Genomic DNA, 17,861 nt, shown 5'->3' with positions numbered 1-17,861 from the left:
GGACCATATCCCTCCACACCCCTCTCATCCATGTACCTGTCCAAGTTTTTCTTAAATGTTAAAAGTGAGCCCACATTCACCACTTCATCTGGCAGCTCATACCACACTCCCACCACTCTCTGTGTGAAGAAGCCCTTCCTAATATTCCCTTTAAACTTTTCCCCCTTCATCCTTAACCCATGTCCTCTAGTTTTTTTCTCCCCTTGCCTCAGTGGAAAAAGCCTGCTTGCATTCACTCTATATCCATCATATAGAAACAGGCCATTCGGTTCAACTAGCCTGTGCTGGTATGCGCCATGAGCCTCCTCGCATTTTTTCTACCTCATCTCAGCCTTTCACATATCTTTTTACTCCCTTTCTTCACGCATGTGTTGTGATGACTTTGAAAACCTCCAAGCTATTTGGCTCAACAACTTCCTCAGAACCACAGAATCCAAAAACAGTACAGAATGAGGCCATTTGGCCTTTTGAGTCTGCACAACTCTCAGAAAGAGCATCTCACCCAAGCCCTCTCCTCCGATCCATCCTCGTAACCCTACGCATTTAGCATGGCCAATCTGCATGTCTTTGGACTGTGGGAGGAAACCATAGCACCCGTGCAAACTCCACATGGGTAGTCACCCATGGGTAGAATCAAACCTGAGTGTCTGGCGCTATGAGGCAACAGTGCCACTGTGCAGCCCTTCCGGTGGTAGCAAGTTCTATATTCCAACCACTGAGTAATGAAATTTCTCTTTTGAGCTTTCTCCGCCATTCATTTTGATCGTGGCTGATCACCAAATTCAATGTACATACATGTATAGCATCCAGATCTGGGGTTTTGAAATTTTTCATATTTGACAAATATTTTCTCCTTTCCTCCAAAGCTTATCCTCCAATGTATTATTTATTTTGTTATCCATGAGGTGAAGGTGCCGGCGTTGGACTGAGGTGAGCACAGTAGGAAGTCTCACAATGCCAGGTTAAAGTTCAACAGGTTTATTTGGAATCACGAGCTTTCAGAGCACTGCTCCTCACCTGATGAAGGAGCAGCACTCCAAAAGCTTGTGATTCCAAATAAATCTGTTGGACTTTAACCTGGTGTTGTGAGACTTCTTTGTTAAAAACTGAAGCACTTTTGCTATTGCCTGGTAATTATCTTTAAATGTATTTTGCTCATCCTATTTTACGATTCTCTCCTTAATTTTACTTTTCCTTTTATTATGTGTCAATAGAATATTATTTCACTTTATTTTCTTTGAGAATCTGATTTCAATTTCTTTTTGCTGCCTTGATTTAATCTCTGTTGAATTCTTTAGTTCATTTTGTCCTCCGCTCCATTAAAATCTAATACTTCTTGTATATTTTGTTCTTTAGGTTCAATTTGTCCTTTAGTTGTTTTCATCCAAGGAAGCTTTAATAGAATTCATTGCTCTCGAATTCTATCGATCACCCTTTTAAAGATTTCCCACAATTTTTCTGTCTCTGATTTCCACAATTTTCTCATTTTATCTTCAGTTCCATTCATTGCCTCAAATTTCTCTTTCTGAATCACTAACCTCAGGCTTTCTCCTACTTGTATCACTCAATTCTGATCTTCAACTTATGTTATTTCTATCACTAAATGGGCACCTCTTAATTTTCCTGTCTGTTCTAGTTCATTATCTACTACAATATACAATGGTGATTTTTTTCCCATCAGGCTTATGTACTGAGCGAGAGAGGAGTCCTGTATGGACTCCAAATGTGATTCCTTGCTCATTTGTAATGTTGGGGGACCTCAGTAGGAGGCTATGATGGTCACAAACACTTCAAATCCTGTCTTTTGTACTGCTGTTTTGGGTTCCCTTGTTATGGGTGGGGCTATTGGCGGAGCCATCTCCTCCTGTTAGTTGTTTAATTGTCCATCGCCATTCATGACTGGGTGTGGCATGATGCAGAGCTTTGATCTGATGGTTGAGAGATTACTTACTTTCTTAATTCATTTGTGGGACATGGACATCGCTGGTTGGACAGCATTTATTGCCCATCCCAAGTTGCCATTGAACTGAATGGCTAGCTAGGCCATTTCAGAGGCCAACTGAGAGTCAACCACATTGTTGTGGATCTGGAGTCACATGTAGGCCGGACCAGGCAAGGACAGCAGATTTCCTTCCCTAAAAGGCATTAGTGAACCGGATGGGGTTTTTCGACAATCGACAATGGTTTCATGGCCATCAGTGGATTCTTAATTCCAGATATACTTTCTGGAATTCAAATTCTACCACCTGTCATGGCGGGATTCGAACCATGTTCTCCAGAACATTAACCGAGTTCCTGGATAAATAGTTTCACGATAATACCACTAGGCCATCGCTTCCCGCTTGGCTCTATTGCATGCGACTTCTGTTGTTTGGCATGCCATAGCCCTGTGTTATAGCTTCACCCGAATGAATTTCTCACTCATATGTCTGATACTGCTCTTGACATTTTCTCCTGCACTCTTCATTGAACTGAGTTGACCCCTTGGTTTGATAGCAATGGTAAAGTGGGAGATATACAGCAGGTCATGAAGTTACCATTAGATCATAAGATATAGGAGCAGAATTAGGGTCATTTGGCCCGTCGAGTCTGCTCTGCCATTCAATCATGGCTGATAAGTTCCTCGACCCCGTTCCCCCGCTTTTTTCCCATAACCTTTGATCCCTTTACCAAATCATGAATCTATACATCTACCTCTGTCTCAAATGCACTCAATGACTTGGCCTCCACAGTCTTCTGTGGCAATGAATCCTATAGATACACTACTCTCTACAGGATTTTGAGGCGGCTGTGGTGTTACTTCTCCATGATTTTGAGATGCCTGCTGTACATAGTCTACCCCTGAGCCACATAAGGGGGTGGGTATCACTACTGCTCTGTAGATCGTGAACTTAGTGCCAGTTCTGAGGTCCTGGTCTTCAAACATTTGGGGCTGCACACTGTAGTTAAGGATGGAATGATCCTAGATCTGGCCTGCAGGCAGTGGAGATTAAACAGATTCCTGTTTGTTCTGTAGTTCAGCTTCATTCCATTGCAGCCAGGAAGATTGAGAAAGCCATTGGTATGATGACACTGCCTTTTTGACCCCAGTCTGATCTTGAATTGGGACAGTGGTGGATCTGCTGGTCAGGATCACGGCTTGCACGTTATCATGGAGCAGGTAGAGGATGGTGATAAACTTTTGGAGGCAGCCGAAATAGAGGAAGATGCTCCATAATCCCTCGTGGTTGACAGGGCTGAAGGCTTTTGGGAAGTCAAAGAAGACTATGTATTAGGGTTGGTGCTGTGCCCTGCATTTCTCTTACAGTTGCTGAGTGGTGAAGACCATGTCCTCTGTGCTCCTTAGTAGGCAGAATCCACATTGCGACTCTAGGAGGAGCTCTTCAGCCATAGGAAGGCGGCAATTAAAGAGGATACTTGCGATGACCTTCCCTGTGGCCAGCTGCAGGGGAGTTCTTCTGTAGTTACTGCAGTCGGACTTGTCACCTTTCTTCAAGATAGTCATGACTACAAAGTTTGAGATCTCCTGGTATACTCTTCTCCTTCAAGATGTGGAAAATCAGGTCATGTATCCATGACAATAGTGCTTCTCCACTATGTTTTAGTGCTTCATCTGCTCCTGATGGTTGGATGGTCTTTGCTACTTCATGCCGAGTTGAGGTTGTGCTGAGATGGGCAGAATGCTACGAGATGGAGTTGAGGACACTTGCATTAAAGGAAGTCTTTGAACTGCCAATGGGCACTGACTGCCCTTCTGTTCTTGACAAGCACTTCTCCGTTCTTGGCCGGCAGTAATGTTGCACCTTGGGCAGTCTTGACTGTGCTCAAGAAACCTTGCACATCATTGTTGTCAGCTAACTGCTGCATTTCCTCCACCCACAGTCTATTCTTTAAGTTGCAGGTCTTTTGCTGAACCTCAGCCATCTCTGGAGCTGTTTTCGTGTTCTCAAGTTGGGTTGCTATTTCAGATTTAGAAAGCTTTGTGCTCATCAGCTCCTGGATCTCCTGGCCATTCTCATTGAACCAGTTTTGGTGTTTCCTTCACAGGTATTGATTATGGACGCTTTGTGCTGTGGGCACTCCGCATCGCTGGGTCACTGGGCATCATCAGATTCTCAAGGCAGTGTCTGAATAGGGCATCTTTATCAGGGTCTTTGAGCATTAATTTTCCTGCGGCATTGTTTATATTGCCATCGCTGCTTTGGGCTTACATTGCTGTTGATGACAGAGCGGATTAGACAGATGTCCATCCAGCAGTCGGTTCTTGTCATGGCGCGGATGCTACCCACATCCTTGCGGACCCTTGCTTGAACAATGACGCAGTCAAGCAGGTATTGCTGCGTGGAGCAAGGTGTCACCATGAGGTCTTGTACTTATCGCACTGATGGAACTAGGTGTTGGTTATGACAAGGCCATGTTTGAGGCATTTTGTAAGGAGCAGGCTACCATTGGTGTTGGATTTCCCTACCCCATCATGGCCGATTACACCTCCCCAGAGGCCTGTGCCCTTTCCAACTCTGGTGCTTATGTCACCAAGCAGGATCAGCATGTCGCCTGTTGGGACTCAGGCCAAAGATTGTTGGAGGCTGGAGTAGAATTCCTCTTTAGACTCCCTGTAACTTCCCGTGTTGAGGGGTACACAGAGAACTGTGGCGTACTGGTGAAGAGTTATGAGGTGTTTGTTCTACAGGAGGAGTCTCTGAGACAGCCAACTGGTTTGTTTCTAAAGGCAAAAAACAACCCATAGAGGCTGCAATCTTCTTCTTGTTTACCTTTTCAGAAGGTGATGTAATCACTTTGTTTCCTCTAGCTGGCTTTCCCCTACCCACTGGGTCTCACTTAGGGCAGCAATGTCAATGGCAAAATGCCTGAGCTCCCCAGCAATGATAGCAGCACACGGGTCCAGTCTGTCACTGTTGGGGTTCTCCATGAGGCTCCTGACTTTTCCGCTCACAAACTTCATTTTAAGAGTGGAAGAATTCTTTGGAAGCTGATAAGGAGAACTGCTCTCCCTATCCTCCTTTGTCTCAAAAGAATTTGGTCTGCCTATTACTGTCCTATTCCCATCATGCTGAGCAGTTAAATCGCCTGTTGGCCAAGGTTGAACATGGGAGGTCATTACACACCAGCTACCATACGGACTTGATGAAGCAAGATGGTCCAAGATGACTGGAGACCAGTCTCTGCTGCATGGGCACTACATGTTCTGAATCCATCTCATTCAGCACAGTGGTGGCACCACAAAACATGATGGCGGGCATGCTCAGTGTGAAGATGGAACTTCGTAACAAGAATAGTGAAGTGGTCACTCCTACCCATACTATCATAGACAGATGCTTCTGCAACAGGTATATTGGCGAGGATCAGGTCTAGTCAGTATTAACCATGGTAGTTCTCTCACCACCTGTCATTGGTCCAGTCTGACAGGTTTATCCTTCAGGGCTCCATCAGCTCAGTCACTAATGGTGCTACCGAGCCACTTTCTGTAATGGACATTGAAGACCTCCACCCAAAATGTATGCTGTGCCCCTGCTATCTTCAAATTCTTCTTCCAAATGGCATTCAAATTAACTGAGGGAGGGTGGTAGGTGGTAATTAGTGGGAAGTTTCCTTGCCCATGTTTGACCTGATGAAGCTTCATGGGGTTTGAGTCAATATTGAGGACTCACGTGGCAACTTCCTCCCAACTGTAAACCACCATGCTACCACCTCTGCAGAGTCTGCCCAGGGACACGACCTAGTCAGGCATGGTGGTATCTGGGACATGTGCTGGTAGGTACTACAGCATGCACTGCAATACCTATGGTTTAATAATTTTAATTTACTTAAATTTCTTTGTTTTACTCGCTACTTTAACCATTTTGCTCCTTGAGTTTAGCCAATCTCTTTCCAACCATATTATCCTTATTTTGCTTTATTTTGTCCTTTCCTGAATCTTTTGTTAGGTCTCTATTGGAGTTGGCATGGTGGCAAAGTGTTTAGTACTGCTGCCTCTCAGCATCAAGAACCCAGGTTCAACTCTGGACATGGGTGGCTGTCTGTGTGGAGTTTGCACATTCTCCCCAGGTCTTCGTGGGTTTCCTTTGGGTGCACCGGTTTTCCTCCCACAATTTCAAAGATGCGCAGGTTAGGTGGATTGGCCATGCCAAAATGCCCCTTAGTGTCCAAAGATGAGTAAGTTAGTTGGCTTAGCCATGATAAATGCACAAGGCTATGGGGATAGGACCAAGGGGAGGGTCTGGGTGGGATGCTCTTTCAGAGGGTCGATGCAGACTCAATGGGACAAATGGCCTCTTTCTGCACTTTCGAAATTCCATGGTTTCTGGCAGTACCCTCCCCATATTTTAATACTTTGAAACCTTATTCAAATAACTGTCCTATTTATCCCTTTTACTCAGACCTTGGCCCTAGTCCGGTTTCAGCACACCCAATCCAATGATACAACTCCGAATCTTAGCCGCAATGTCCAATGAAATGGAACTCCTATTTTCTGCACAACTTCTTTTCGCAGATATTCAATTTTCAAACATGCCTGCCTCATTTAATGTAAATGCCAATGTAATTCCATCAATACATACATTAAGCATTATGAAAGTGTGGGAATAGAATTTGCAGAATAACCCATCTAGTACCATCAGAAAGCAGAGAAAATAAGTGAAATGCTTGGGTAATAAATTCCATATTATGTTTATCAAGGTAACTTAATTAGGAAAATAAATAACCCAAACATAGGAAAATGAAATTCTGGGTAATGTATAAAAATGGAAACAGGACTTTACCATAGGATCCTCTGCCTATCTTGTGGAACTGTTGCCAGGTGAGAGGTCCTTGCACGTGTTGGATATTCTCCCATGTCCTTCCTGTCCGTTTTTTCTGAATGGCATCTTGTAGAAAAGGCTGCAGTGATAGCAGCATACGGACCACATCCTGGGATGATAGGATGCTTACATCCAGAACTGTAGATAAGAAAATTCAGTTATTGGAATTTATTAAAGGCCCCCTCTGGACACACATTTACCACCATCTATATTTAGAAATAATGTACACACACAATATTTTGCCACAAAAGAGGGAATCTCCTGAACCCTCTGAAATCTATCATAATCTAATCCTTGAAAAACAAACACCCTTAATTCTTCTGCCCTTGCAACGAGCACTCAATCCCCAATCTCTTTCCTCTCCAATGTTTTTGATCAGGTTATCAGCTCCCACATAGATGCTCATCTTTCCAGCAACTCCATGTTTGAACCTCCTCAATTAGGTTTTGCACCTGCCTCAGCTATGAAATCACCCTGATCAAAGTCAAAATTAAATTAAATCTGATATGGATGTTATTATGGTACACGCTCGGTGTTCATCCTCCTCGACTTGCTTTCACCAAGATAGAACAAAGAACAGTAAAGCACAGAAACAAGCACCGTTGGTCCACCAAGCCTGTGCCAATCACATTGTCCTACCTAGACCAACCACCTGTATCCCTCTATACCCCGCCTGTTCATGATAAGTCTTAAATGTCACTAACGTATCTGCCTCAACCACATTACTTGGCAGTGCATTCCAGGCCCCCACCACCTTCTGCATAAAAACTTCACCCACACATCTCTACTGAACCTTTCCCCCCCTTACCTTGAACTTGTGCCCCCTTGTGATTGTCATTTATGCCCTGGGAAAAAACTTCCAACTGTTCACCTGATCTATGCCCCTCAATTTTATAAACGCATGTCAGTTATCTGTTTGGCTTGCTATCAGTTTTTGACTGATAGTTAATCATAGAAAGAATCATAGAGACCCTACTGTGCAGAAGGAGGCCATTCAGCCCATCGAGTCTGCACTGACCACAATCTCACCCAGGCCCTATCCCCGTAGCCACAGATATTTACCCTGCTAATCCCTTTTAATGGTGAAACACTAACATTTCACGATGCTAAAGGCACTGCATTAATACAAGTTGTTACTGAAGTTCAAGAACGATATGAACCTAAGAATTTATTTTTGTAGAGGTTGAAGATATATTTAGTTTTAGTGAATACTGTGTTTTGATGAATTTTCACTTTCAATTAGAGATACAGCCTTGCTGGAGAATTCAAAAACTTGAATTAGTAGTGGTGGCTGGAGTCAGTGGCAAGGAGGTGGGTCTGCCGGCTAAAAATAATGGGCTTTAGTATTCATAGTGCTCAAGTGGAGGAAACACCAGCTTATCAACAGCAATATCAAACAAGATCATGAAGTTCTGGGGGGCATGCAACATCAGGGCTCTTGAATAATGAGGATGGTTTCATTCCATTCACAACTTCATGACTATGACTTTTCATTTTGGATTGCATCAACATTTGCATGCTGTTTTCTACAAACAATTGCCTTGAAATGATTTATTTTTGCATATGGCACAATTTTTATATTCAAATACAATATCCATTCATCCTATCCTAGCTACCAACACATTTACTAACGCAAAGTGGCATATATCAAATGAAAAATAGAAATTAGTAAACTGGCATCAGTTGGTGATGCAAAGAGGGAACCAATACACACAATATCAGAGGTGATGAACTCTAAAAGCATGTTGTCGATATGCTGATAAATTATCAGAAAACAAATCATCACTTGTTTCTTGGTTTATCTTGGTGGGAAAGTCAATGCTCATTTTGAATTGCTTATTTGCATTAATAAATTCTGAAACTCTTTACAGCTTAAATGGATCTAATACTACAATGCGGATCAGTAAAATTTCCTCAGAATTCATTAACTGGCATACAGATTTTTAAAAGTTCCATCAGCTGATGGCCTTTCATTTGAAAAATATATTTATACTGTCGATCAACAGGGAAATTCTTACTCTTCCTGCCTGGCAGACAACAGGAAAACAGTTAATTTGGAATAGATGCATTGACTGCTCCATTCCTGACGCTCTGAAATTTAAAAGCCACTGGATTTGCTATACGAATTTCCCAGCAGACGACAGCTGAAGTTAGCGGGAAGCCAATGAGGTGAAGGAATACACAAACCGGTAGGGTATCTGATATCCATAATTCTAAAACCAAACACATTCAAAAACTACACTTCTTTTGAACCTCATCGACCTTCAGCGTGGGGTTCCCCTGACCCGAGCAGAACAATCCTTGCCAACACAAACCTTGCCGACCGCACCCGACCTTTAGCACAAGAAGTCCCTGACCCTAGCCGACACAAAACCTGCCAGCAAACACAAAAGTGATTTCTCCAAAACAATTCTGATTTTGGAATATACAAACTTTCAGATAGACCTCCGCCAGTTCCAATGCGAGGACCTGGAATGCTTGAACTAGGTGCTGCCATCTTCTCTTTATTTTGTGTTATTTTCTGTATGCTGCTGATCTGCTGCTCTTTATTTTAGACTGCATCTATTAGGGGGTATCTGAAAACCAAAATTATCCAAAATCCGAAAGGTGATCTGGCCCAAGGATTTCAGATAATGGATACTAAGAAACTTCCCTTTGTATTCATTCATACTCCTGAATGTTATACTCATTGCCATCTTTTGAAATTAGCTACATTTCAGCTTATCACTACAACACAGTAGTTCTGCATTGCCACAAAACCCTCCAGTTCTAGTATCTTTCTAATGCATCAGAAACAATGCAATTCATCTTGCTTTAAAATCTAAATTATTTTCCTTTAGAAAATAACCATTATCCACAGTATTCTTATTCACTCAGTGCAAACAGAAAGAAGCATGCATGCGCATGTACAAAATAGAAACGTATAACTAGAATGCTGAAAATATCAGCTAGTGCTAAATGATCTATGCAGTGATGGTTTGATTCAGATCAGCATCGTCAATTCATTAAAGGTGACAAAAAGGTTAACTTGACAATGCTAAACTTAATGTCGAGAACTTATTTGTAAAGATTAACGGAAACAGTTCCAGTTGTTTGAACAGAATGTGGGGCGGCACGGTGGTTAGCACAGCTGCTTCACAGCACCAGGGACCCGGGTTCGATTCCCGGTTTGGGTCACTGTCTGTGTGGAGCCTGCAGCTTCTCCCCCTGTCTGCGTGGGTCTCCTCTGGGTGCTCCGGTTTCCTCCCACAGTCTGAAAGACGGGCTGGTTAGGTACATTGACCCGAACTGGCGCCAGAGTGTGGCGACTAGAGGAATTTCACAGTAACTGCATTGCAGTGTTAATGTAAACTTACTTGTGACTAATAAATAAACTTTCCTTAACTAGGAACATTCGATAGTATTCTTATAGCTGCACAGTAATAACTGATTTCTTTAGTTCTTTTACCGTCTGCAAATTTTCAGACTCATTGGCTTCCATTTCATCTTTTAGAAACAGAAACATCTTTCTGGTCACAGTGTAACATTTTGACTCATCGGAGCAGTAACTTGGGACCTGTGCAAGTGGGCTGCCAGTGTGTTGGGAATAGGGTAATTTATTGCAGTTCAAACTTGGTTTTCCACACAGTGCAGAAATCCAGAGAAACTACTGTTCCTGCATTCAACACACAAGTTTCAGCTCTCATGGAGGAAGAAAAGGGCACAGCAAAGAAAACCCAAGATTATGCAAAGTGACAAATCTACATTTTGGCAGAAATCACATTCGACAAAAAAAACTACATGACAGCAAAGGCTTTTGTTAGAGGTTGCCTCTGGTGAATTGTTAGTCAAACACATCAAATAAGCACAGGGAATAGGATCAACAGAAATACATCAGTAGGTTATCTAGTTTATAGATTCCCCCAAGTCTCCAAACATCACTCAAGCTCCAAGTACATACAAAAGGCTCCAATTCAAACCACAATCCCACTCTTTATTATTAAGATTTTAACTCCACAAAAGAGCTATGGAAGCCAACAGTGGTTGGCATTGCTGCCTCACGGCATCAGGGACCTGGGTTCAATCATTATCTGTGTAGAGTCTGTACGTTCTCCCTGTATCTGCGTGGGCTTCCTCCAGGTGCTTTGGTTTCCTCCCACAGTCTGAAAGATGTGCTGGTTAGGTGCATTGGCCATGCAGTGTATCTGGACAGGTGCCAGAGTGTGGCAACTAGGGGATTTTCACAGTAGCTTCATTGCAGTGTTAATCTAAGCCTGCTTGTGACACTAATAAGTAAACTTTAAATTTTAGTCTTCTCTCAACCTCTGGTGCAAGGTAATGTTACCCACTCTCACACCTTTCCTTTGAAGGTAAAAAATTAATACAGCAAGTCAGGGAAATAAAAGAGAATGCACTAGATAAGAAAGAAATCAGAAGTAAAAACAGAAACATAAATTTTCTTCAGCATTTATTGACAAATAACTTGTGCTCAAGATAAATCTCATCAGCATTATTGTTAAGAACTGGGCTTGGAAATTTGTAGACATTTTTGAATCAACTTTCTTGATCAATGAAGTAGAGCCAACTGGGAAGTGCAACTTTTGCCACTTTGCAACATTAAGGGCAGGACCTACCCTTGTGAGCAAGAGTCACATTGTGATGTTCAATTGGGTGGCCAATTAATAACTAGAGGGTAGGCTCACTGGCCAGTCACAGGCCTTCCAGCTTGAAAAGGAGCCACAGGCTGTGATGGCAGGTAAGCAAGTGAGAGGATGCTTCAAAATGGCGGTGCTTCCGTTCCTTTAAAATAAAAATTGGATTTAGTAGCTAGGTCACCACCGAGCCCCTCTACAGGGCAATCCACGGTTGGTGCAACACCTAAAAGGGCAGGGAGCCAGGCCTGCCTGGAGTGCAGACACCTGGTTTGCCACTGGAAGGTCAGCTAGGTCTTTGTGCTCAACTCCTGCAATGGGACTTGAACCCACAACCTTCAGACTTAAGAGGTGTACAATCTTAGTGGAAGCATGGTGCTGTAGAAGAGCAGAGGAATTTGGAGATACAGGTTCACAGGACATTAAGTGCAGCACCTAAAGTTGACAAAGGTGATGATTTACTAGATTTTCCCACAAAAGGTATTAAATATAAAAGCCCAGTAGTAATGATAAACCTACGTAAAACCAAGGAGCAATTTGAAGTACAAGCACTCAATTGGAGAATGGCCAATTTCTGTCGGTTGAGAACAGATCTATTTTAATGGATCACCATTAAACATTCACTCCATTCTTCACCAGCGCACTGTGGCAGCAGTGTGCACTACATACAAGATGCACTGCAACTCACCAAGGCTCTTTCGACAGCACTTCCAAATCTTCTGCATTTACATCTAAAGTCAAAGGCAGGTGCATAGGAACACCACTATCTGCAAGTTTCTCTCCAATAATGTTTAGTCTAAAATAATGTTTGGTTAATGTTGCATTTAGTTTATTACAGTAAAAGTCTCAAAACTTGAAATCCAAGCATGTGATTCTTTGAAATTCAGGCTTGTGATCCTTTCAGTAGGTCACTGGAATTCAAACATCTTTCTAAAAGTTATCGATCTCAACGGAGATCGTAACAAAATAGATGAGTATAGCACAAAAAAAATGAAGAAAAACCTTTAAAAACATTGGTTCAGGGTCAACTAGAATACACTGTCCAATTTTGGGCACTGCACCTCGGAAGGAGATGAAGACTTTAGAGCAGATGCAGAAGAAAATTGAAAATGGTTCCAGAGATGAGGGACTTCAGTTCTAAGGATAAACTAAAAGAGCTGGGGCTGTTCTCTTTAGAGAAGCATGAGAGGGAATTTGACAGAGGTGTTTAAAATCATTGAGGGGTCTAAACATAGTAGATAGAAACTCTCTCAAACTTTCTGCCAATGAAAACAGGACGCTGGTTTAAGTGAGTTAAAAAATATTTGAGGGCTAAGGAGTGCTGGTTGAGGTGCTCTTAGAGAGCAGGCATGGGCATGAAGGGTCAAATGGCCTCCTCCTCTTCTGACAACTTCAAAATGCAGCGGGAAGATTTAAATTCAATAGATTTGCTAGGATACTGCCTGGTTATGTGAAATTGCAAATATGCAGATCAATTTAAAGAATTGAAGCCTTTTATTAATATATTATAGGTTGATATAACAAGTGCTTAAAATAATGAAATGCTGGCAGAGGGTACAAAGAAGCAGACTGTTTCCACTAGTTGTAGGTTCTGGAACAAAAGGCCAGAACTTGAGATTAAATACAACAGATTCAGAAATGACAGCAAGAGAAGCAACTTGACTTAGAGTTATCACAGAATCTCTACAGCGCAGGAGGAGGCCATTTGGCCCATCAAGTCTGCAATGAGTCTCCAACAGAGCATCTTTACCCAAACGCAACCCATCCCCAGTAATCCTAGCATTTATCCCGCTAATCCGCTAACCTAGGCATTTTGGGGCAGTACCATACAAGTTAATATGGCCAATCCACCTAACCTGCACATCTTTGGAGTGTGGGAGGAAACTGGAACACCCAGAAGAAACTCACACAGACACGGGTAGAAAGTGCAAACTTCGCACACAGTCACCCAAGGCCGGAATCGAACCCAAGTCCCTGGTGCTGTGAGGCAGCAGTGCTAAACACTGCCACCATGCTGCCCAATTTCTGCGAGCTGAGAACCTTCTGAAGGTGCAGAATTATTTTCCAAGGTTAGCAGTTGAATCATTCAAGATTAAATTCAATAGATTGGTGAAGCTGAAGAGGATGGGGCATGGAACAAGGATCTGAATGTGACTAGGTCTATTTGCTTACAAGTAAATTCCCTGCTGGGTTGGTTGGACTGAATTTGTTCACTCAGGGGGTGATGGGTCTTTGGAATTCTCTGCCCCAGAGGGCTGTGAAGACTCAAGTCATTTGACTATCTTCAAGACTGATCAACAAATTTCTACACATTAAAAACATGAAGGGATACAGAGATAGTGCAGGAAAATGGCACTGAAGACTTGACCTAACTGAATGGCAGACCTGGCTGGAATGGCCTACTCCTGCACCTATTTCCTATGTTTTTATCTGACTGAGTTTTTAACCAGAATACTAAGTTCATAACTACGACTGTGCAACTTCACTCTGAAAATCTATTTTTTCCATATCAGGAATGTCAAATTTCTCCATTCCATGATTAAATTCGAAGATTGAACTTTGTTTTGAATTTCATGATATTCCAGCTTCGATTTTAATCCTGCACGTCCCGATTAACGTTGCTTGTTAATTCCGTTTTTGTTGATTTTTTCCCCCACAGGCTGTGAGCATTGCTAAACTTATTGCCAATCTTTAACTGCTCTCAAGAAGGTGGGAGTGAACCGTCTTCTTGAACCACTGCAGCCTATATGGTGTAGGTACACCCACAGTGCTGAAGGAGTTTCAGGTATTTGAACCAGCATTCAGCAACAGGGAAGGAACACCGGTATAGTTCTAAGTCAGGATGGCATGTAGCTTGGAGGGAAACTTGCTGGTAGAACGTGTTGCCCTCGTCCTTTGAAGTGGTATAAGTTGCAGATTTGGAAATTGTTGAAGGAGCCTTGGTGAGTTGCTGCAGTGTATCTTGTAAATGGTATACACTGCTGCCATCAAAGCAGGACAAATCCAACCCAACCAATTACTGCCTCATTAATTTGCATCATCAGCAAAGTGATGGAACAGCACGTTCAAGTGGAACATAATTGCCAATAACCTCAATACCGCTCAGGACTATCAGCTCCTGATCTTGTTATAGCCTCAGTCCAAACATGGAAAATAGTAAGAAGTCTCACAACGCCAGGTTAAAGTCCAACAGGTTTATTTGGTATCACGAGCTTTCAGAGCGCTGTTCCTTCATCCAATGCTGGCATCTCCACATCAAACATGGAAAAAAGAGCTGCACTCAAGACAACAGTCTAGACTTCTTCATTCCTATGTTTCAGTGGTAGAGGGAGTGCATCTTTAAGATTGTAAAAGGGGTGCTAATCAAGTGGGCTGCTCTGTCCTGGATGGTGTCAACCTGCTTGAATGTTGTTGGAGCTGCACTCATCCAGGCAAGTTAAGATGATTCCATCACACTCCTGACCTGGGTTTTGTAGGTGGTGGACAGGCTTGGGGAGTCAGGTGGTGATTTATTCGCTGCAGAATTCCTAGCCTCTGACCTGTTGATAGTGAGGGATTCAGTGATGGTAATGCCATTGAATGTCAAGGAGAGGTTAGATTCTCTTTCGTTGGAGATGGTCATTGACTGGCATTTCAATGCACAAATATTACTTGCCACTTATCAGCGCAAGTCTGTATATTATCCAGGTCTTGTTGCATGTTGGCACGGACTGCTTCAGTAACTGAGTTGTAAGTGGTACTGAACACTGTACATAATCAGCAAACATCCCCACTTATGACCTTATAATGGAGGGAAGGGTTGGGTCTCGGACACTTCCCTAAGGAACTCAGTGATGCCCCGGGACTGAAGTGATCGACCAACAACATCCACAATCATCATCCTTTGTGCTAGGCATGGCTCCAACCAGTGGAGAGTTTCCCCAATTCCATTGACTCCAGTTTTGCTTGGACACCTTGATGCTACATTTGGTCATATGCTGCCTTGATGTCAAGGGTAATAACCACTCACCCCAACTCCTGAGTGCAGCTTTTTTGTCCACGATTGAACCAAGGCTATAATGCTGTTGGTGGCCCCTTTCAATACTTTTCTGTACAACAGTAGACTGATAGGGATGGCAATTAGGTGGGTTGGATTTGTCCTGGTTTGTGTGGACAGACATTTTCCACAATTGCTGGGTAGATGCCAGTGCTGCAGCTATGCTGGAACTGCTTGGCTAGGGGCATGGCTAATTCTGGAGCACAAGTTTGCAGTACAATTGCTGGAATGTTGTCAGGGCCCATAGCCTTGGCCATGCCTTCAGCTGTTCCTTGACATCATGTAAAGTAAATCAAATTGGTTGAGGACTGGAATTTGTGATTCTGGGAACTTCAAGAGGCCGAGATGGCACTTTTGGCACTTCTGGCTGAAGATCGTCGCTAATGTCTCTTTTGCGTTATGTTAGCCCCCTCCCTCCAGTCAGTGAGTAGTGGTGCTCCTGAGTCACATTTGGTGATGGATATTGAAATTTCCCACGCATAGTATATTCCATATACCCTTGCCACCCTTTCTGCTTCCACCAAGTGGTGTTCAACATAGAGGAATCCTAATTCATCAGTCAGGCATGGGAGTATTGAGCGATCAGCAGGAGTTTTCCTTATCTGACGCCATGAGATTTTATGGGGTCCAGAATCAACGTTGCAGACTCCCAATGTTGAGGACTGCCCCATTGGTACAGGACATACCCAGGAGTGGTGATGGTAGTGTCTGAGACAGTGCCTGTAAGGTCCGATTCTCAGACTATGACTATTGCCCTTTCTGTTTCAGTCCCAATCATTAAAATATGGCTGACATTAACCAATCTGTTATATTAAAAGATTCAAAAGAACAAGCAGTTCACTTTAGTAAATAGACTTTCTTAAATTTTGGAATTTATTTCACTTATTAGCTTGATCTGAAAGCTGCATCTCGCTGATTATGTTCTCTTATACCAGCATTCCGAGCTGCAGTCAAAGTGGTTATGATGTCCTTACAGTCCCACTGGACCCATATATCATAGATGTACTTTTTATAGTGCTCCAATTTTGAAACTCTCCCAACATAACTGAACATTTGCTTTCTATTATGAATGACAGCACAATCACAGCAGGTGAAGCAGCTATAGACTACGGGTCAGATCTAACTTTTCATCATCACTTAGTTAACAAGTATCACACTGTCTTGGGCTCAGAATGTAGAAGCTTCCAAATTTAACCTTTAACCTAAAATAGGAGCTCCCCTCCTATTTTAATTCCAACTGTTGCAAGGCAAATCATGCAGATTAACATGGCAAGAAAGCAAAAATCCCAATAAATTCCTACTCAAAACTCCAGCCTAGACCAATACCCTAACCTAACAATTCTATCAAACAAGACCTTCTATATTTCAAAAATTTAACTGAAGCTCATAATTAAACTTGCCCATTACCAGGCACCACTCCCAGTATATGCACAAAATATTAATCCTTACTGTTAGTAACATGAAAATTGTACTTATCCGTAACATAGTCAATATGTAGCAACTCCCTGAAATAATTGAGTAGTTAACCTGTATAAAAACAACTTAAACTTTCTTAATCCGTATTCACAAAAACGTCAGCAGAGCTGAAATCTTGCTCAGTCAAGCTCATCATGAGTCATATTTTTCATTTGTGTAAAATACTATCAACTACAAGTACTGTTTCAGAAGATACTTAAAAATTAAGGCTGAGAAAAAGGGGATAGTCCTTTTAAGGGCAAGATTGGCACTGCAATCTTCTGATACTTTCCCTCCCCACCCCCCCCCCCCGCCCCCCTCAAATCATCAGCTGCAGTGTAAAACCCCCAACGATGAGTCCCTCATCACGAGCTCCTCTGCAGCCCACAACCCCCATCATAGCCCCATCCCCATGGCATTGCCTATAGCACTGTTATGGTGCCCAGTAGGCAATGCCTGGCTCCCCAGGGGCTTCAATGGTCTTCGATATCCCCCCGGCTTGGCCATGGCACCTCGCCCCCATTGGTGGGGACCACAAGTGATTAGCGCTGGTGGGAGAGGAGGGGGCAGAGCTTCTGGGAAGCCTGGAAATGGGTAAGCCGGATGCGTCATGTAAATCATGGCATTAACATTTAAATGGCAAAACAGGGCTGGGAAGATGGTGTTTGGCGCGAGACCGGTTTGCATTTTTTGACCTCTTCCCAGCTCGACACAATGATCAACCGGCGCAGTGGGCTGGTAAGATCATGCCCTGTGTGTATAACAATGCAGTGCACACCTCTAACATAGTCAGCAGCATTTTAGATGGCACTGATTGATGATTTCAGGAACTTGCTGTGCTGCATACTTAAGGTCACAGTTAGGGGAAGTACCGAGTCAGGGTGAAGCCCAGGAAGGAGTATTATTTAAAAGAGCAGGCAA

At 42.9% G+C, this 17,861-nt stretch overlaps 1 protein-coding gene across 2 annotated transcripts in view; it reads right to left on the bottom strand.

Moving 5' to 3' along the window:
* LOC144502744 (mediator of RNA polymerase II transcription subunit 13-like) overlaps nucleotides 1–17,861 on the bottom strand; it is a 239,691-nt gene that overhangs the window by 22,164 nt on the left and 199,666 nt on the right. For both annotated transcript variants that reach the window (XM_078227003.1, XM_078227004.1), the window contains one exon: nucleotides 6,780–6,956. In XM_078227003.1, coding sequence (XP_078083129.1) covers nucleotides 6,780–6,956 — 177 coding nt within the window. The remainder of the gene's footprint in view (nucleotides 1–6,779; nucleotides 6,957–17,861) is intronic.

The sequence above is a fragment of the Mustelus asterias genome, chromosome 13 (assembly GCF_964213995.1).
Source record: "Mustelus asterias chromosome 13, sMusAst1.hap1.1, whole genome shotgun sequence".
In the NCBI taxonomy this organism is placed as follows: domain Eukaryota; kingdom Metazoa; phylum Chordata; class Chondrichthyes; order Carcharhiniformes; family Triakidae; genus Mustelus; species Mustelus asterias.
Note: the sequence above shows the minus strand (reverse complement) of the source record. Positions and strands in the feature narration are given on the sequence as shown.